Source organism: Melanaphis sacchari, unplaced genomic scaffold (genome assembly GCF_002803265.2).
Source record: "Melanaphis sacchari strain LSU unplaced genomic scaffold, SCAv2.0 Contig4_pilon_pilon, whole genome shotgun sequence".
Classification (NCBI taxonomy): domain Eukaryota; kingdom Metazoa; phylum Arthropoda; class Insecta; order Hemiptera; family Aphididae; genus Melanaphis; species Melanaphis sacchari.
In genome coordinates, this window is record NW_020271335.1 from 10971364 (window position 1) to 10994190 (window position 22827).

Consider the following 22827-nt stretch of genomic DNA (forward strand, 5'->3'; position numbering starts at 1 on the left):
CCGTCTCCATATATTTATTTTATATTACTGATGTTCTACCTATTTAACCATTCATTTAAAGTATACTATTACTAAGACTCAATAAATATTTACAATATTATTTTATATTTATAACAAGTGAAAAATAAATTTTGGTGCTTCCAAGTTTTCGCTATTATCGAGTTGAAACTTAAAAAAAAAATCGCTTAATATTCATGGGTTATTCATTAAAATCATGGGTGTTAATTTTGAACTTAGATATAATATATAAAGATTGTAAATTATTTTTCTTAATAAAAAAAAAAAAAAAAAAAAAAAAAAAAAAAAAAAAAAAAAAAAAAAAGAAAAAAAGATATAATATGTAATTCTCATTTAGAAAAATAAATAAAGGAAAAGTTCAAAAACACTTAAATTCGGGTCATTTCTCGATTACGTTTTATTTTTAAACAGTGAGGTAATATGAATAAGCTAAGTAATGTATACGAAATATAATATTACAATTGTAAATAATTAAAAAAAAGAAACAATCACATGCCGAGTTAATATAAAAAACTAAAAACTATAATAACAACGTGACAATTATACATACACGAGCGTGTACATATAATAATAATATACTGACTTAAATTAAATGTGCATCGTGGTATATTATAATATAGTATAACGTATCGAACAAACACTGGGATGTTGATTGTTTTTTCTCTCGAATATTTTAACATAAACAACATAATATAGTAAACGTGCCAGTAGTCCGTGCAAATCAGCACAACTTGTCCATTACAAGTATAAAATATTCATAATTTTATCTCGGCCTTTAAGCCAAAAATTAAATTAATATACATAAACAGCATTAATTTTTGCCACTTTACACAATCTATATATACGTACAAACCTCAGAGTTGGAACTTGAATATAATTTTAAAATGTTGGATAAATGTTAAAGTTTCATTCACGTTGTAAATCGACTACAGCAGCAAAACAACTATAATCCTATTATTTTAATACGTTTACACAATAGAATATTGCACTTAGAAATTAACATAATCTTTTTGTTTTAACTAAATCATTCATAATATTATAATATAATATGTTACGTAAAATTACCGTCTTGTACATTAAACTAAAACGTACGTTAATATGAAAATTTTCATACAACCATTTTACGTATACATAATAAATCTTAAATAATTAAAAATTACGGGTATAATATATTGGTGTATTATTATATCATTGAAACTTTGACGTTTGCGAGGGTTGCAGGAAGGAGGAAGTGTGTACATTTTTTTGTAAACTCGCGCGACTCATTAGTATATAACATAATATAACTTTATCATCTATCGCATATTACATTATGAACTATGTTACTCGAAGAAAGGTTTATAAAACCAATTTCAATACGGTTTGACCCCTCGTGTTATGCTCACCCACATCCGTCGCCGAATTTTGTTACCACGTTCTCTGGATGCTGTCGTGACGTTCCGGCAGCACAGTCGTCGTCTTCGTGGATCGGGCTTCGCTAGATTTACTTTTGGACCTTTTCAGCGTTGCACGGGGCGTCAGTTGAACCGTTTTGAGCAAACTGACGATGAAATCCGAAAACGGCGGATAGTCGTCGGGCCACGTCGCTGAGCCGGAACCCGAAGCAGCGGCTGCAACTATGGCCGCGTCGGATTTATGTTGCTGAATAGAATATCCCAACCGACGTCCGCCACTAACGCCATTCGTACCACCAGCACCCTTGCCACTACTTGTACCCCTTCCTGAGCTCGCGTCATCACCGTCGGTATCACCATCTGCACCATCGTCCACGTAATCGTCTGTCGGCACGCTACCGTTGTCATCATCGTCATTGGGCGGCTTAACCCACTCACCGTCATGACCGATAACCGCTGCGGGATAGTCGGGCATGAAGCCATCGTCGTACCGGTGCCGGCTGATTAACCGTCCAGGACCTGTTTCCACGCTAGGATTGAACGTCTCGAAAAACGACTTGATCAAGATGTCTAAACAACAGTTGCATTGGCGCTGCAGCGTCGTCCGAAAAAAGAAAAAAAAAGTTGAGAAAACCCGCTTACTTTAACAATTGTTTTATTATAATGCTAATACAATAATAATACCTATAATTTTATTATTTTAAACAGCATGTTTAAACAGATTAAACAGATTGTTTAAAAATTCGATCCAGATATTCAATTGAAATATGTTCCTGCATATTTGTATAAATGTATTAAATAATTTTTACATTAATAAAATTATTCGTGACAAATCAAATGCATTTGCCCGTGGGCTTACCTTCTAAGACTATAAGCACGTAAGCCACTACACCGATATTTAACACAGTTATTTAGGTTGTTTTGACCAAACATAAAATGTAAGTCCAAAATGTTATATCCAATTATTATTTTTGTTAGTCAATTACCTATATTCAACATTTTTGTGTTGAAAATTAAAAAAAAATAAGTAATTAAAAGTAGTCCCTGACATAACAGATCTTGATGAATTTATAGATAGTAGTGTAAAAGAGGGGTTCTGATGCCTTCATCAATAGGCGGTGGTTAAGTTAGATTAGTGGTGGTGGTGGCATCAGAACACTCGCTACTATAGATAAGTTTTTTTTTTTTTTTAAGTGGTCGAAAATTGTGGATTCATATAAGAATTATTAGTTTTAGGCTTTTGATTTTAAAAAGTAGGTATATTTATAAATTATAATTATATCCTGCATGGAAAAATGCAAATAAAAAAATTGGAAAGACTTATGGACAACATTTTAAAACCATAAATGCAATAGACCTGAAAACTTAGTTGCGGATCACTACTTAAAACTTTTTTTTTTTAATTTCATTATTACGTACTACGTAATGGGCAAATGTATAGTAAATAGTAATTGCAAAAATTCAATTATTTTAAGCTAATTATTGACGAATATTATGTATCGGTATATAAAACTCAGTGATCAGTATGAAGATACTATTTTTTGGAATACATTTTGTTAGTTTTTGCGTTTTATTTTATTAACTATATAAATGTTTTAAGCATTTTACAAAAATATGTAAATTTTAGAGACAACATTTCAAACTTAAACTTTAAGGTATCAATTAAATTACTTTTTACTGCTTTTAACTATAGTGAAATCTAATAAAATCTAATGTTTAAAATTAACAATGTATACGTTATATATTAAAATCTAGTTTTTAATCAATTTAGTGATTATTATAAATTTGCTATAAAAATATATTATATATGTATAATATTTTATACTGTATTGGTTTACAGTCAGTCTGCGCGTGTATGGCACAGGAAGTGGACTTTGAAACAATAAAACGTCTTGAAATTATTATTTATATTACATTCTTATCGTTGAACTATTGTTGAAAACTCGTCAATACTCGTTATGATGGCATTGTGTGGTGGCCTTTTAAATGAGTTTTAATAACCTAAGTTGCAACTAAAGAATAAATAACAGCATCTACTTGATGAAGTTTACTGCAATGATTATTTGATATTTATGATAAATTGTAAAAATGTAAAAAGTAGATAATATACTATCATACAACATAATATATTACTACCTATACCTTACTTTTTTATGCAACATACAGATATTTAATTTTATAAATTTAGTGGTTTGTAAAAAATATATGCTGGTTTTTTTTTGTTGTGGTACTATTAAAATTAAAATAATGCCCATTCTAAAAAAGAGTCATGACTAGTACGATATTTATTGAATTTGTTGGAAATAAATAGATAAACTTACGTAAATATGATTATTTATATTATTGTGCAGTAGTACTCACGGGTAAAAGAGGTATCATCAAACCGCAGAGTGCGAACATCATGTACATTTTCATGGCTATTCACATATCAGTATATCACATTCGTGATTCAACAGGATATTTAAACGTCGACTATATCATATTCGTCTGTATAAAACTTTTTTTGATTACCTACCTGACGTTTACACCTATTTAATTTGAAAAAAAATGTATTGTTTATAAAATATTTGGTGAACCCGCGCTTATGCGTTATACGCATGTCAAGCGTCAATAACCTTCATAGAGATTTCCTTGTTTAGGATATTTTGTTCGTATCTCATAAACACAGCAAAAGAAATGTGCAATATACAAAATAATATAATTTATATTACCACAGATACCGGTGTACATTTTATATTTAAATTATAAAATAGTATTACATAATTATACATTTATTTATATTACTTGTACCTATGTACTATATAATATATTAATAATTTCTATTATAGGTAGTGCATTTAAGATTAAACGTGAAATGTATAATTTAATTATTACACACAGCAATCAAAAAAACCATTATTATTGCAAATGGAATATGTGAACCGTGAACGGAGAAAGCATATTTCAGTATATTACGTATGTCAGGATTCAGGAATTTGGAAAACGGACAACGGGGTCTAGATCGAGAAAATAGAAAAAAAAAATACACAATACTTACTAAAAATTGTACTCTACAGAAATAAAATTAAAAACTAGTAAGATCGCGACGGTCGCGAGTTAGTATATTTTGTAATTGTTTGCATTATTCGCCTCACAAGGGATTTAGTATACGACGATGTTTACGATTTTAGTAGCGTTATTCGTCACGGAACCGTTATTTGGAGTTTTAATGGTTTCAGTATAGATTGGAGTAGGTTGAGTTGGTTCCGCCATTCCAGTCGTTGTAATGTTGTACACGTCAGCTAACTTATCATCGTCAGTTGCAGTATTTGTTTCAGAAATTGTGTCAGGATTTTCCGTTGGTCCGATGTCGTCTGCGTCGGATGTTATTGCCGCTTCTGGTGTCTGTATCGTTTCCGCAGTATTGATGACGTTGGGAGTTTCATTACTTCCGGTATATGTACTGTCGTCTATTCTACTCGAATTTGGCGCGTCCATATTTTTCGTATGGTTTGGCGTACTTTCAGTTGTGTTTACAGTTTCTGTTGGATTTTGGTAATCGTCGGTATTAGTTATCTCTGCTATTTCGTTAGTTTTTATCACTGGATTAGAACCATTTTGAGAATTCTCAGTTAGCACTGCAGTTTGGTTCAGATCAGTTATATCTCTTATTTCCATAGTTCCGGTATCGTTGTCAATCTGGATGGGTTCATATTTTTCGTATACATTAGTATTATTCGCACCAGTTATATTATTTGTAATAATTGGTGTATTATTGATTATAGTCAAGTTCTTAGTTTCAGTTTGGTTATAGTCATCTTTTATTATAGGTAACGTATTATTACTTTCAATAGTTGGATTAGAACTATTTTGATTAATTTTTGGATTAGGAGTCGTAGAATTTTTAGTTTCTGTAGTTACGGTATTGTTTTTAGTATTATTTGGTTCAAATTTTTTGTCAGTATGAGTATTATTTAAACAAATTGCATTTTCTGCAACAGTTTGTGTAATTAGTGTTATGTTCTTGATTTCTGTTTGGTTTTTTTCGGTGTTTTTTATTATAGGTATTTCATTTCCTTCAATTACTGGACTACAATAATTATTTTGTTCATCTTTTGTATATTTTTCTGTACATATTGGAGTTTTAGTAGCATTATTTTCATTTTCTATAGTCATGTTGTTAGTTTTTCCCGATGTATTAAGATTGGTAGTAATATTTGTAAGTTCCGTGGTTGATATTACAGTTTCTGCTGTTTGATTTTTTTTGTTACATCCAGTAATAGTTTGATTTTTTGTTGATTCACTCAGACAAGTTTTTAAAACATTGGTGCAATTATTGTTCTGCGGATTCATAGTGTTTGTAATATTGGAAATATTTATTTTATTTATTAGAATTGGTGAATAGTCACATTCGTTTTGCGATATTATATCATTTTTTAAATCTCTTATATTAACCGGTTTATCGGTTATATCGTATATCAATGGTTTTTTATTGTTAAGCACATTTGTAATTTTTATTTCATTTGTTCCCGACGAACTAGTTAGTATTATTCGTATAGTGTCATTCGAATCTAAGCCTGTCGTTTTTTCCATCACCGACACGGGACCAAAAACGGTGAGTTGCTTATCGGAGGGCTTATCGTCTGGCCGCTGTTTGTCTTTATTTATCACATGAATCGAATATCCTGAATAATTCCCGTCGTCGACCTCATTCGATTTATTGCAAAATTTCCCGTTTGATTGTGTGCTAGTAGCATTATTCATACACTTTGGATCCCACGCGAACACAGGTGGATTAAACCGTTTGTATTTACCGTCACCTCTGTCATCAGGAATACGCATTGCAAAAAGGATATCATTGAAATGCGACAATATAATGCTTTTGCACTGGCCCACGTCCACTACTACTTTTTCGGGATCGTATTCGTATAATTCCGTTGATTCTTTAACGTTACACTGAACGAACGGCACGCGTTTTTTGTTCGGGAAAACGAAACTGATTATTGTCGGTGTCTTCAGTGCATCGATTACGTTTCTTATGGTTTGTACGTCCACGAGTTTACCGTCGCGCCATTTGATCTGTCGAATCCTGAGTTCAACAGCTGCCGGCGGCCTTTGGAAATATTCCGTATCCACAGCGTAATACAACGAAAACGGTACTACTATTCCAGCGTGTGTGATGACGAATGCCGATGGTATCAGTTCCGGTAATTCGTCCGCTATGAGCGAACGGTATAACGAATACTTTCCGTTAACGACATTGGGTACCATCAATGTTTCCGAACCTGAAGTTATACTGCTCACTATGTTCCGGTATTCGTTCATTTCCACTTGCGTTCCGTTGGCTAACGTGACGTAGTTGGTCAAATTTACCTCCGATTGCTGCTGTGAGTCCTCTAAATTGTCGCAACCGTAATACCGTAATGTTTCTTGGAATTTTTCGTACGCCATGTTTTTGTTGTCAAGTATGATTCGGATATCGGATTTTTGGTCTTCTGACAGATATGGACTGATGGTCTTGAATTTTAAATATGGCATAACTATACCACTCGGTAGCTCGACCATGGTTTTTGACAAAAACAGGCAAATGTTTTGGTTGCTTGGTGGTATATCATCGTCATGCAAACCATCATAGTTCACCTTGATTTTATTTTGAGACGTCAGTACGGTTGGATAGGAGTTTCTAAATCCATATAACGATTGTCCCGAATTACCATTGTAGTTAATTGTTATTGGCGCTTTGTCTGTGAATATTATTGGTGAACGATCGTCTTTTATGATATTTTCATTCCATCCCTTTGGGTATTGGTCTTTGTCGACATACACTATTCGTGGCTGCTGTTCTATAGGATTATACGTAGCTTGATACGTCTGTCGAAGATTTGGATTATGTTCTACGGTATATTTCTCCGGTATATAAGTTCCGCATTTTCCCTGAAATATTTAATTAAAACATAGACTTTAAAATCAGAATATTACCGTTATAAATTTATAATTGAAACAAAAATGGTGCAATACGTGTATCAATGATAATGTCAAAATTTTTCGATTATTTCAAGTATTTCAATCTTATAATACACAAATATGTTTAATTATTGTAAAATTTGTAAGTCATTTAATTTTGCTAAAACAGTTACAGATGACGTAGGGTTCTAAATACTTGTATTATATATTTTCAAACGTTTTAATGTTATAAAAAAGAAAAAATTTCATCAACAATAACTTAAGTTTTCTAATTTTCAAAACATATTCAGATCATGCATTACTAAAATTGTTTAAACTTTGTATGTATATATCAATTAAATTATTAAAAGTATTATAAATTATATTTGTAAGTCGTTATAAAGGTACCTAGGTGTAAAAATAAAAATTCAAAGTGTTAAAATAATACGAAAATCGCAATATAATATTAAAATGTAATTTTATTTATTTTTCACGCAGAGAGATTTTATGAAAAAATTATGATAAATATTATTTAAAAAATATTTGAATATTTGAAAAAAACGTCAATTATTTTTTGAATTAAACAATATTTATTAGAAAAAATATTTTATGGTTATAATAATAAAATAATATTTAGTTATCATAGGTATTATTATTTATAATGTAAATTGAATAGCATTTAAAAACTATATACCTAATCTATGATTATGATTAAAAGTTAATATAATTATCTATCAAGTAACTAAGGTCTCGTAAGTCGTAAGGGAAAAAAATTATTTAATGAGTTTTTAATTATTGAGATATTATATTATAGATTATTATCATAATATTATTTGAAATTTTGCTTAATTAGAATTAGTATTTTTTAAATAAAATTTAAGTCGGTATTTCAATAAATTAAGTATTGTTTAGTTTTTTTTTTTTTAATAACTGTTAATAACTTTTAATAACGTCTTTTTATTAGTTTATATAATTTTACTTATCTATTAATAATACTTTTTATTAAATGCAACTTTAGCTGAAATCGAAACATTTATACGTTTAATTTTAATCGTATTTGATATATGTAGTACAATTGTACTATTATATTTTTACTAGGATCTATTACGGTAATATACTAATACGTGAACATCATATTATCGACATTAGTGAGTTATTGTGTCTTATCTGAACGATACTTTTATGATGAGTTAGTCATAAGTCATAACTCTAATTGATAAATTAGAAATAGTTGTACACTTACTTGTGAAAATAATAACGTGATTGTCAGTATTATTACTTGAAGAATCATGATAACTTTGAAAGTCTTATAATTTAAAAAGTTTGAACAACTGTAGTTGGACCCAATTATTGCAACACGATTCACTGTAAAATAAGAGTACTGTGAGTTATGTTCTGTTTTTAAAACTACAACTTCTTGTGCATGGATGACCTAGTATATTTGAATATATATAGTGGATACAATTTATATGTATGTTATATCTTGTCAATGAAAAGCCATGTACAATCAATTACGTGTTTCTATGTACGTTTCCTTAACCGATACGAAGAGATGTTGCAAATATTACTTATTTTATTATGTAGTATGTAAGTAAATATTATGTATTTGATCGATCGTTTGGTTATAATGTGACATGCGGATATTGATGATACGAAATAATAACGCTACAAAAAAATTTAATTTTCATTTTTTACATTTAAATTATCGATAAAAGTTCATTTACCAAATAATATATATACACTTCGTGTATAGTGTCCATTGTCGATATCGCATCTGAATACATATCTTTATGTTGTCATCGTTCATTGCTATATAAATATATTATGATAATCGAATTTAAAATTCGAATTATCTAAATAAATCTTATAAATATACATATTTTCTGTATTTTGTATTTTATATTTTTATTGATCACCAATAAAATCATGTATACAATGACAACATTGTTATTGTTAAATATTACGACGTAAAATATAAATTTAGTTTATTTATTGCAGACTTACAACACAATCAATATTAAATATTAATATATTATATTTTCGTAGTCTGTTTTATAAAATGTTATATATAAATATAGGGGAGACTGGGGGCAAACGTAACATGCTAATTATTTTCTTCTATATGTTATACAATAATTAACGGTTGTACGTGCGTCATCTGTCCCCAATTTTTGCCATCTTATCCTGTTATCAGTTTAGCTTTATCATGTTTTATTAATCAAATAAAACCTATTTTTGAATTCAAAAGTGAATTTTTTTTGTTTTTTTACGCCGTCGTATGTACACTGTTTAATTTATTATTTAAAGTAACTTCGAGTAAAATTTCTGGAGATAACGATTATATAATAATAAATTAACTTAATTTCTTAAGTAAGTTCATCATTTGTTTTCGCATTGATCAAAAAAATTCTGTATGGGGCCAATGGTAACAAGCAGACTGGGGTCAATTGAATCTAATATTATCCATGAAAATTGATTATATTATTTTCAATATAAATTATTTTATTAACTGTAATTACTTTTATTAGTTATGCATACTTACTTCAAATACATTAATGCTACAAGTGTTCAGTATAAAAATTAGAAAGACGATTAATATAATATATTTCTTGGAAATTTAGATAATGAAAAGAATTATTTTATATCTAAATGCGCGATTGTGTATAACACTTTGTTTTTTTTTTTTTTATATCGTCAAAATTAATTTGTATTATATACTGGAAAACTTTTAAACGTGTTTTACGATTAATATTTTTTAATTCCATCAACCACCTATAAAATATTGTAGAACAAATTAAAACTGATATTATCTTCTTCCTAAAAAAACGTATCTTCATTTGTATCTAGTTAATAAAAAAAAAAAAGATACAATGTATACCATAGAAACAATGGATTTAGGTACAATATACTAGATACAATTATCAAACGTTAAAAGATACAAAATACAGCATACATCGTATCTAAGATACTTTGCATCTTTGCGTTTAGCTATAAGAAAATGATCAGTGAATGAACAAAAAAATTCATCCTTAAAATAATCCGAAATAAGAAAACAAAAATTAAACTCATAATGAAAATATTGTACAGAATAGTTATTTAAATATATTTTATTTATTAAGGAACAATTTTTTAATTTCAGAATATATATCATATAAATAATTGATAACTTATAAGAAATTGTACATTAAATCATAATATTCAATGGATTCTAAAAAAAAAAACACATACTTACATTTATAACATACTGATTACAGCAGAAACTATTATTTTTTACATTCAAAAATTCTTAATATTACATTATGCATATAAGTACAATATTTATTAATACATATTATTTTTTTTTATTATTAATTTTTGAATGTAGGTTTATACATTTTGATCCGAAATTCTATCTTACACTTAAAACGGTTATAATGCAGGTCCATTGTTGAAATTTTAATGAAATATGTTATCACTCTACTTCACCTATTGATATTGGGGAGTAATTACTTGTTATGTCATCTTCGGTAGAAAGTTCGTCTTTTACTTTTAATGTTGAATTTTTTCTACTGTTTACTGGAGACGAGTTCTTTAATATTCCGTTTGAATTTTTAAATAGCTTTAGTTTAATATTATTTTCGATTAATAATATTAAGCTGTTAGGTGTGTCGCTAGATTTGTACAAATTCTGTTGTTCATTTGAGTTTTCATGTTTTTCACCATTTTTTTTCAATAAAAATAAACGTTCGATAATAATATAATTTAAATTTTCTTTAGTATTATTGTCATATGGTAATATATGTGGATTTATTCCCGTTTTTAATATTGGATTTTCTTGTTTGACATCGATACCATTACCATCTTCATCTTTTTCAGTTGTATGTTTATTTTTACTATTTTGAATAGTAGTAGTCTCGGTTGATTCATTTTCGGTAGTATGGTTTACTACAGAATTTCTTCTTTCGGTTGTCGACAATACAGAATCTACTACAACAGATGGATTCTTATTAAGTTTTAATTTGATGTTGTCATTACTCTTACGAGAAAGTGCATTATTATTGGTTGTACTTTTTGGAGTAGTGGTTCGTGATCTCTCAGATGTTATTTTTGGATTATCTTCGGAAGCAATATCCGTTTCACAAGTACTATTTTCAGTTTTCAATATTCCTGGTGGTAGATGTATCACCGTAGAAGAATTTTTATTACCGAGAGTACTCATCTTAGAAAATTGGTCCATATCATTTGGATAAATATACTTATACATATTACCTTGAATATCCTTTAGAATCAAAAAACTAGGTTCATTTTTTGTATAGTGAAAATTATTTGAAATGTTTGATGCATTTTGATTCAATCCACACACCTTAAAAATTTAAAATTTAAATGAATATTTATAAATTTAAATTCTAAGCGGTGTAATAAATGTATTGATTTTAAAAATTGTTTTTGTATGTGTGATTTTTAGTAAAAAAAAAGTGCTTCAATTTTCTACTTTGAGGGTATTTATGATAAAAATTGAATTTAGTTAATTCTTAGAAGATAAAAAATTATAATTCTTTATACTTTTCAAAATAACAAGAAAAAATAAAAATAAAAAATTTAAAAAACTGAAAGCTCTATGTTGAACCAACTTTTAACAAAATCGATTTTCTTGTTTTATTGTGAATCAAAAACGCATAAATACAGATACTTCAAAGAGAAATATAAAAAATTAAAGCAGACACTTTAATTTTTTATATTTCTCTTTTTTATACATGGTACGATTTTCATAATATTTTTATTCTTTTTGAACTATTCATTGACATTTTAAATAACAAGGTTCCTCATAAGTTTTTATTAAAACTATTTAAAAATATTGAAGATACATATGTATGTTTTTTTGTGATTTTATTAACAAAAAAAATATAATAATAATAATAATAATAATAATAAAACACTCATCATTGTAAAATTAACATTATTTCGCTCAGAATTTATAAAATCCATGTTATAATACTTGTATATAGTAACTTATAAGGTAAATAGTCTTAATTTTAAAATATACATACTTAAGTCATAACTATATAAAAAAGTTAAAAATAAATATATAATATATTTAAATAACTTTACAGTTAATGTTTATGTTAATGACATTTAAAATATTATATTCTGTTTCATTTTTTTATTTTGATTTTCTGAGTATTTTTTGTTAAATAATAATAAAACTAGATAAATAATAATTATTATTATTATATCTTATGTTCTAATTTTGCCTATTGTTGCAATTTCTATGAAATATAATTATAAAAATCATTAACTTGAATGAAAAATCAATAAAATAAAAACTTCGAGAAGGAATATTATATAGGTTTCACATGTACCTTTTCAATGAGTAAATCACTATATTGGATGTAATAAATGAAATTTGTGTTTTATGATAAATTATTAAATACGAAAAACGATTCTGAATGTAACAGTCTATTTCTAAGGATATTTTATGATTTATTTTTATTACTATATATTAGTAAAGTATGGTAGGTTGGACCAATTTTTGGCGAAAACAATGCCTATATTATGTTATTAATGAATTAATATTGTATCATAAATTATTACTTATTATTAACTTATAGTGCTGTATGCATAAATAAATAATAAATTTATTTATCTAAGTCAATGTTAACATGCTACAAAATTATTTATTTATTGTTGAACAATACATTACATATTTAATTCTTGATGTTTAAAATTGTCTGTATTTTTAATTACATATAAAATGATTTGCTAATTTTTGTGATAATACTACATTTTTGTCTGAATTTGTACTTAAAACGCAAAAATAAAGTTTAAAAAAATGTAATGTATTTTTTTTTTCGAACTATATGTTTTGTATTGAAATTATCACATAATTCATCTATGATTCATATTGAAATTAAATTTTTAAATAATGCCTCATACTTGTTTATTTTTATAGATGATTAATAATTTAATCTTGTTTTTATATTTAAAAATTATTTCATAAAATAAAATCCTTTTCTCTTTAATCATGTTTAACTAATGTAAAAACTTATTATTATTAATTATATTTACCTGTGAAACAGCGGAAATCATTAAAATTGTATTTAACTCAAACCAAAACATCGTAATTTTAAAATACATTTAAGATTATAAGCACAACGTTATTTTGCAACAGTTTACATAAATTATGTTTCAACACTTTGAACTCTACCTGTACTAATGAACAGATACAATACATAAAAAGTATTTTAAAACAGGCATCTTTATATGAGTTCCATTTGTATGTTTATTATTAGAAAAATTAACTTATTACATGGGTAGTGAGAAAAAACAATGCCCAATTTGTAAAACGCCAAACATTGAAACGTGACAAATTAATACTATTATTTATTTTTATAATAACGATGGATCTATAACAGGAATTAGTAACGATGTTTTTTGTTTAGTATCCATCTTACAGGCTTTTATAAAATCATAATGATTACAAAATTGTTTTAGAAACAGTGCACTTCCTAAAATAGTCATATAATATAATAAGTATGAATAGACCTTTAATATATGTAAGGCAATATTTATTCATAGGTATCCACTTCATTCATAACTATTATTATTTTTTAAATTATTTTAATTTAATTTAAATTATATTATCGAAATTATAATTTATAATAAATCATAGCCTACAGTTATAACATCACATTGATATTATTAGATTATATTTAACACCAGTGAAATAATTTAACTACTAGTTTGAATTTATCTGATTGTATTTACCCTATTTATTCAATAATGGTTCAAACAATATGCCATATAATATATAGTAAGAATCGTGAAAATATGCTAGTAACATGCAAAATCATTAAAAATTAAAAGTGAGGTAATTGTAAAATAAATGAACACAATAAAATCGTTTATTTGATAATTGTTAAATTCTGGATATTTCATATAAAACATATAATATTTTTTTCTTTTAGTGAAATTGCTTAACAAGATTATGAACAATAAAGTTCATTTCCTGTTAACAGTGATTAAATTTATAATGGTTTTTTTTTTTTTTTTGTTGTTTTATCGAGAAACGATTAGGTTCGTAATTGATAACATTTTTTAAGTATTAGAATTTTCTACTCACAAAATGTTATTTTTTATTTTTATTTAAATCTAAAGTTAGTGTAAAATTTTATTTCATTATAATAATATGCAATAAGTATCGAATGTTGTTGAAATATGCAAAATAAACTGTTGTTATTACCTTGAAAATTGAAACTATTAAAATTCGTAAAGAATATGGAAAAAATCCAAAAATATATAATTCATACTTTAACTATAACATTTAAGGTCTTAAAAATAAATTGATTGTTATTTATTGTGCATTTTCTCCTCTACCGTTCTAATAACATAGCAAATTGGTTTTAGATTGTATTTTGTGAAGTTAAAAATTAAAAATTCCCGGTAATTTTCAAAATAACTGAGAAAAATAATAATAAAATAAATGCATTGTTTTCATAAAAAAATTAATTTACCTAAAATTATACTAAAAGTAAAATAAATTACTTTAATAGTTTTATGACAAAAAATAAAGTGAAATATATTTAGTAATATATACTGACTACTCTTAAATTTCTATACGTATAAACATTCCCCATACAAGAACCAAGGAAAATTTGACCTATTTCACACTTTAAAACTAATTATTTTTGAAATTTTTTTTTTTGTATGTCAGCTACTTTCCAAATAAATACCTATTTAAAGTCTTAACTTTTATTGAACAATTTATACATTATTATTGTATACTATTTGTGTTAAAATTATATTTAATATTAGGTTTTGTATATTTTATGACGACAGAAAATTAAAGTCTATGGCCGTCAGTTACACAAATTTAAAATTTGATGTTCATTGAAATTACCAATAAATTTGATATTATTTGTCCCGTGAACAATTAAATAAATAAGGAACTTCATAGGATCTATGTAATGCGATTCTGTGAATGGAAAAATTAATAAGTAAAATTTAAGTAAATTTATTATTTACCATAGTTATGTTTAATTTTCTATAGTATTAAATAAAAATGTATATCAATTACTGCATTACCTAACTATCTATTACTCACATATTTCCTTTTCTATCTTCATAATATATTATTAAATTACAGATAAATATATCATGTAAGGATATATTAAAGAAAATAAATAAAAATAAAACAGAACTAGAAAAATCTAAGCAATTACAGTTAGTCAAATCAAAGCTTTTAGATATAAATATATTATGATTATAAAATATAAAACTACAATAGAGTCTCAAATATTTCTTCACGGCCGCAAAATCAAGAGAATTACAAATAATTGAATTAAACGGATAAAATAAATACATTTTTTAATTATTTTACAAATTTTCGTTTAGATATTAATTTTATTCGATCAGTAAATAGGTATTTTAAATTAATATTTTATTTTATTATTGCAGTATTATATATATAATAATAAATAATAAAAACTCATAATGGCGTATTCTAATATAATTTTGTCTTATATCTATACTATAAATATTTTAATACTAGATCCATCTCAAAGTTATGCCAATTGAGGACGTATAAGTTATATATAGTACCTATAAGTTATAATAGAAATTAACAGATAAACGCAATTTTGTTGTGGTTATAATTAAGAAATATTATAATTAACTAAAATTATAAATAATTGAAAAAAAAACAATAAATATCAAAGTTACGTTTGTGGGACTAACAACATTTTCATCAAACCGATTTATTAGTTATTGGTACTTGGTGCAACTGTGCAACAGATCTTAATATTATGAATATGTAGTATCATAACGTATACAATATTATTGTGAGCTTTGATCTGGTAGTCGAGACAACTGTTTTAAATATCATAAAATATTATGTTGATTAATAAAAAAAAAACATGACGCATGACGTCTAATTGGTATATAGGTACATATATTTTATTGTCTGCCTTATAGGTATAAGTAAATACATCTTCATAATATTTACGGTTTTTTCTTACATAATTGTTTATCCCATTGACAAACATGAAATTTGAACGCTTAATAATTTACTTCAGACCGTATACGCATTACTTAATAACGCAATGTGTATATATAAAATATATTGTTAAACATCAACCATGAACATAATATTAACAGGTCGTCTACGATTGTGACTGAATAGCAAACGATCAAGGTCTACAGATAAAAATACAATACATTATACAGTAAAACAAAACAAATATCTTCTCAAAAAGAAAGATAACGTATATTAAATCAATGATATATTGATATATATATATATATTAATTGGAACGTTGCAGTTAATGGCACAATCCATAATAATCTCTGTACAACACGTTTTCGTACATGTCATATTTTTGAAAAAAGAAATATACACAATACCCCATACAGAAGCTAAATATTTACATGATTTTGACAACATATAAAAACCTATATGATGGAAACCGAAACAATTTATATTAACATTTTAACATTTTATTTCAGGTTTCTTTCTATATATTTCCTATTTATTTTGTTAATATATTTTGTTCTTATAACTAATTTTTACATAAAGAAAGCTATAATATTAAGATCACTTGTGTGTTTGGTATGTTGATGTCACGGGTAAATTAAATTTTAAATATTTTCAGCCTTTAATTACAATAAAAATTACAATTTTAATATATGGTTACGACTCATTTAATATGTCCGATAAATATTGAAAGTATTTTAAAATTTTTTTTTAAATTTCAGGGACGATTGGATTTATTGTAAATGCTGTACAGTTTCTCAATAAAAACTTTTTCGTTAAATTTCTTTCATAGTAGAATTTTTGTAGATCATTTATAGCCGAATATAGACAAATTCTTTTAAAACTAATAATCATCTTTTTTTTTTTTTTGAAAATATTTAACGTTTTTAAAAATATGTTCTATTTATTATTTGTAGTTAAAAAAAAAAAAAAAATGATAAAAAAAAGTTATAATGGCTTTATCTATATAATATTATAATCAATTATAATTATAAAGCAAAACATTTTAAGTTTTACGTTTAGCAAATTTTTTTTCTTAATATCAATATATGAAAAACAAATTTCATTCGAGTAAGTTGATAATTATTATAATTTATGAATATTAAAGTTTAGATTAGCGAAGTAACGGATTAAAATTTTGTAGTGTAGGTACTCTCTGGAAACAAACCTGCAGGTAATCCATTGGTTTACAGTGATTTTAGATTATGTAAAAATTTAGTACTTTTTGAGATAAAGAGTATTAACTTTTAAAATAATCACTTAATACATAATTATATACATAAAGTATATGTCATTAATGATTGTTTAAAAAATAATAAAATACAAACGTATTGAATATTTAAAATACAATCTTTGTTGTTTATTAAAATAAAACTAACTGTACCAATACGAATTATATTTTCAATTATACATTATTTAGATTATACTCAGACTTTATTAGAACTGCATTAAATTTCCATTTTTTAATTCTGTATAATAATTTTTAAAACAATAAAACTATTTTTTTAGATATCTGAAGTTTAAATGATAAATTATCAACAATTTAATTTTGTAATTCAAATATAAGATAACACGATGTTTTTTAAATCATTACGTATAATTTTTGATTTTTTCATTAAAAAGCCAACATTTTCGTTTATTGTTTAAGATTTTATATCCGTTATATATATATATATATATATACATATTAATATATTATTATAAACAGATAATAATCATACAAAATATTTGAGGTTATAATGATAATTGAAGCCTAGAAGTACTTTTTAAAGTGTAAAACTTAGGAAGATTTTTTAGTTTTAAATTTTAGCGTAAATTTTATTTCGTTAACCATTATTTCATACTAGCCAGCGTGTTATCAGTGACACACCACATACCTACTTAAAATAAATCAAATTTTTTGATAATTTGTTTTTAAAATATTATATTAAATTTTATAATAAATATTGGTTATCAGTTTATAACCAATTCTTGAAGTGGAACATACAATATTTTATTAATATTTAATACTTACATCAAATTCTTGATTAAATATTTTTGTTTGATCAACAGTCTACACATTCTACACTATATTGTGATAAAATGATAGGTATATCGAACAAAGAAAAATATTTGTTATAACATAAAACAATGTATAAAACAAATAAATTTGTCTTTAAGTATATATAATCTTTAACATAGAACCACTCGTGTAAAGTATTCTGGTGAAAAAATGTGTGCAAGACAATTTTATGTAAAATGTTATACATAACCTAAAATATCTATTAACTATATTTTTTAAATATTGCATAAATTTAAAAAAATATATTTTATATTAAGTTGATGAATACATTTATCAAACAATACAAAAATTTAAATGAACTATAAACCCCTGTAAAGTACCTATTTTACATTGTATTTGTAATGCAAATGCTTTTATGAAATTGTAAATAACGACGATATTTCAATAAAATATTAAATCCTGTATTAGATATAAATGAAATTCATGTGGAGATTTCTACTTTCAAAATGTAATTTATTTAAATGTCACTATTCTGCTCTGTACAACGGTTAGATCGGTAAAATGTATAACCGTTTCCTGTTATATATTTTTATTTCTCAGAATTTTGTGGGCATCGACCTTTATGCATTTGATTAGTTCCCAAAGACTAAGTATTATCAGTTACGTTTATAAGTCGGTTCAACAACACTGATAAAATGAATGGGATAAATAAAATAAATAGTAAATGAAATTTATGGATATAAATTACTCTATTGAATGATTTTAGCTTTAATATAAAAAGTATTGATGTTCGAAAATAGATAATAATTTTCATAATATAATTAATACAAATTATTGATTAGGTATATGCCAAATATACAGTTAATTTTTAAATTTTTAATAAGATAACCTTAAGAATTATATTTGTTACGTGCCATGTATAAAATAATAAAAGAAGGTTTTTAGTAGCTCTTTAAAAAAATAACTCAAAGTTATGTGTGTTATATAATTTTATTAAAATTAATAAATCAGATAAAACAACATCCATTAAAAAAAAAATCACACACTTTTATATTATAACCTAAAATGTGGATATGCATTTAAATTGATGTACATTTTTTAGGTTTAAGTAAAACTTGATTTATACTTAAAATTACGTCGGGATTGATTTAAAAGTAGGTACTAATTACGCAGTTTTTTCATTATTTTTAACCTTAGTAATATGTTCTATAATATATATATTATAATCTGTAAGTATAGATGTATCAATATGCATTTATATTCGTAATCGTCGAAGAAATTTCACTATTATAAGATATAATTTCAAAAGTTAATAATCATTACAATTTTATAATTAATTTGTTTAATATATTATTTTGTAAAACTTGTTTTTAGATTTATATACTGTTAAATTATTGTAAATAATATATCTTATTATATATAAAATTAAAAAATGGTTAATAAACGATTTATAAATGAAACTAATAAATATAATATTTATTACTCGAATATTAACAAATACATATTTAATATTAATCAATATTATTTTGTTCTATTTTGTTCGAAAATAGGTATTTAAGCAGATACAATAAATTCTTATTTTTTCAAAATAAATAAAATTATTACGTTAAAATTTTTGATATATTTTCAACATTAAATAATTAAGTTAAGTATATAAAAAAAAATTGTTGTTAATATTTATAACATTAACGTTCAAAAAATTAATATAATAGTGTATTGTTATTATTAATTTATTAGACACAAAATGATTTTTTCGTAAAGAAATATTTTTAAAACAGGTTTATTCCATAAATCTTCGAGTAACAACCATCGATGGTTATAAGACGTGTTGATCTATAATAATTTTATTCTTCTGAAGTGTTATTATAGTTTTGCACCGTTTAATATTATAGTAATAAAATTAAAACTGATATTCTTAGAGATGAATAAAAAATAAGCCAACTCGGATAAAATATTGACCTGCATGACTTAAAAACTAATAATAAAAACTATGTCGGGTTTTAAAATTACTCAGAAATAATATTAAGAATATAAAAACAACAACGATTAAGATATTATTATATTTTTAAATAAAATATGAAAATTAATTATAAAAATATTAATTTTATTTGTATTAGGATTAGGATGCTGTTTAGGTAAGTACTAGTTACTGAGTAAATACTACAAAGACAATAATTCAAGAATGTTATCATGAACAGTATTGACTAAAAATTCTAACAAAAAACAACGATGTAATACAGCTCAAGTTCCATCTTGTAATACATCCCGAAAAAAAAGTGACCTTAGACAGAAAACAATTTATTGATCAATGAACGCGCAGTATATATATGCACGTATTAAATCACCTCTAAAATCAATTAACATAGTTACAAAGTGCACTGTGCCTTATTAATAATTGTGTTCTGGTTTTAAAGGTGATTTCTAAGTAGAGCATGTACAACACTCAATACTAGGCTTAAAATCGAAAAAATATAACGCGAAGAGTACGATATTATAACATAATGTTGACGTCAGCTCTTGTAAGTTTACCTCATTGTCCAAGCCCGTTAATTTTTTAATAGATTTATGAAATGAGTGTAGAAATTATTACTCGGAAAAAGTATTGCACCGAAGTTCAAGTAGGCTATATAGCAATATTGGATCATAATTCATAGTACATTATCAATAACTAATAGCGGCGCGTCGAGTTGGGGGACATGGCTATTATTGCCTATATAAGCCGGCCGATTAGTTTTGATTGATCAGTGTACGAATTTGTTTGCTGAGTATAACTTTTATTATTATTGTTGTAATCAAAAAACACCGTCAACATGAATGGAAAAATTGTTTTATGTTTTGCGGTCGTCTTTGTTGGACAGGTTAGAATTTATTCAAGCTAGAGACAGCTATTATAATATTTACGCATAATATAAGTTATTGTTTTTCTTCGATATTTCAATAAGTACTCTATACTTGACTATACGTATCTCTATAACGATCTAAATGAAAAGAATAATAATAAATTTTAAGTTATTTATTTAATTTATGATTTTATTGTAAAATTCCTCCATTACAAGTGTATGATTTCACGTATAATATTCATTATGCACACTCACACAATATATTTTAATGCGTGTGTTATATATATAACTACAATTTTATATAGTTATTTAAAATTAAAATATCGTGATTCTAAATTTCTGACGAACAATATATATGATTTTAACATTTAATTTTAGTTTATTAATTATCACTAAATGATGAAATGTATTTAAACACTTTTAGGCCCTATCAGCTGCAACTGGTCCCGCAATTGATATCGAAGACTTTAAAAAAATTGGTGAACAGTTCACACAATCTGCTTTATCTATTTCCAATCACATATTAGGATTATACCCCGCAGATGCCCAAAAATCCATCGACAAAGTTAAGGGATTGATAACCAAAGGAATTACAGACGTAAGAAAGAATAATTTAATATATAATTCGTTGTTTTATTTCATTTGAATAAACAAAATTAACAAAATTCATTTTAACAGATTGAAACCGAAGCTGGTAAAATGAAGGAAATCGTTCGCAAAAACGCTGATCCAAAATTGGTTGAAAAATACGATGATTTAGAAAAGGAATTCAAAAAACAAATCACTGATGCCAAAGCCATATTCGACGACAAAGTCGGCAAACCAATCAACGAAAAATATGACGTAAAGAAACTTTCCGAATCAATTCTCAAATCTACCAAAGAATTAGAAGTAAGTTAAAGTATATAAATTTAATGTTTATATCCACAAACATAATCTAACAAATAATAGTACCTACACAATTGATTATAGTATTATATAAAAGAATGTATTGATATTCTAAACGTTTTATTTTTAGTTAATAATTTGTTTCATTTTTTTGATTGATTGATTGATTAACTTATCGTTAACTAACAATATTAATTTTCAAAATTAAAACAGTCGTAAATATTTATAGATTCGAATTTTTACAATGATGTAACTTAACTTATTCATACAGGATATATTATATTGATTTTGAACAATTTAAACGAACAATTTTACTGTAAAACATGTTAGATACATCATAAATATTATTATTATTTATCAATAACTATGTTTTATTATAAAATTCTTTATATATTTTAAATATATTTTGAAATATGAATAATTGTTGATTTAATGTTTTAGACTACAGTAAACAAAGCCATTGATGGACTCAAGAAGCAGTGAAGCATTTTATAATGCAATGCATCTAATCCAAACAATATTTTTTTATATTTTTGTTAATTAAATTATTTTTCTTAGTATAATCGATTTATATTCATGATTTTTTTTAAATAAAATATACCTGAGTTAATATTTTTTGTATTATTTATTATTAGTTATTAATTATTATACTTAAGGTTATAATTACAATTGGTCAGTTATGTGATTTCATTATTGTGTAAAACTACAGTATGAAATTTGTTGGTTAGATAACAGGAAGGTATAATTAATAATTAA

The 22827-nt window shown here is 25.2% G+C and overlaps 4 protein-coding genes across 4 annotated transcripts; 1 reads left to right on the plus strand and 3 right to left on the minus strand.

The window, feature by feature from the left end:
* Positions 1-1181: 1181 nt before the first annotated feature.
* On the minus strand, positions 1182-3844 carry LOC112599123. Its single transcript, XM_025345882.1, has 2 exons — positions 3774-3844; positions 1182-2004 (listed from the first exon to the last, which is right to left on the minus strand). The coding sequence occupies exons 1-2, from the start codon at positions 3825-3827 to the stop codon at positions 1426-1428; spliced, it is 633 nt and encodes a 210-aa protein (XP_025201667.1). The 5' UTR covers positions 3828-3844; the 3' UTR covers positions 1182-1425.
* A 655-nt stretch (positions 3845-4499) lies between these two features.
* LOC112599236 lies at positions 4500-8625 on the minus strand. Its single transcript, XM_025346054.1, has 5 exons — positions 8578-8625; positions 6156-7325; positions 5722-5780; positions 5379-5622; positions 4500-5348 (listed from the first exon to the last, which is right to left on the minus strand). Exons 1-5 carry the CDS (start codon positions 8623-8625, stop codon positions 4554-4556), a joined length of 2316 nt encoding a protein of 771 aa, XP_025201839.1. The 3' UTR covers positions 4500-4553.
* Positions 8626-10712: 2087 nt separating this feature from the next.
* Positions 10713-13504, minus strand: LOC112599094. The gene is made up of 2 exons (XM_025345828.1): positions 13380-13504; positions 10713-11676 (listed from the first exon to the last, which is right to left on the minus strand). The coding sequence occupies exons 1-2, from the start codon at positions 13446-13448 to the stop codon at positions 10786-10788; spliced, it is 960 nt and encodes a 319-aa protein (XP_025201613.1). The 5' UTR covers positions 13449-13504; the 3' UTR covers positions 10713-10785.
* A 7570-nt stretch (positions 13505-21074) lies between these two features.
* On the plus strand, positions 21075-22646 carry LOC112598932. Its single transcript, XM_025345600.1, has 4 exons — positions 21075-21201; positions 21608-21781; positions 21862-22074; positions 22513-22646. Exons 1-4 carry the CDS (start codon positions 21154-21156, stop codon positions 22552-22554), a joined length of 477 nt encoding a protein of 158 aa, XP_025201385.1. The 5' UTR covers positions 21075-21153; the 3' UTR covers positions 22555-22646.
* Positions 22647-22827: the final 181 nt, after the last annotated feature.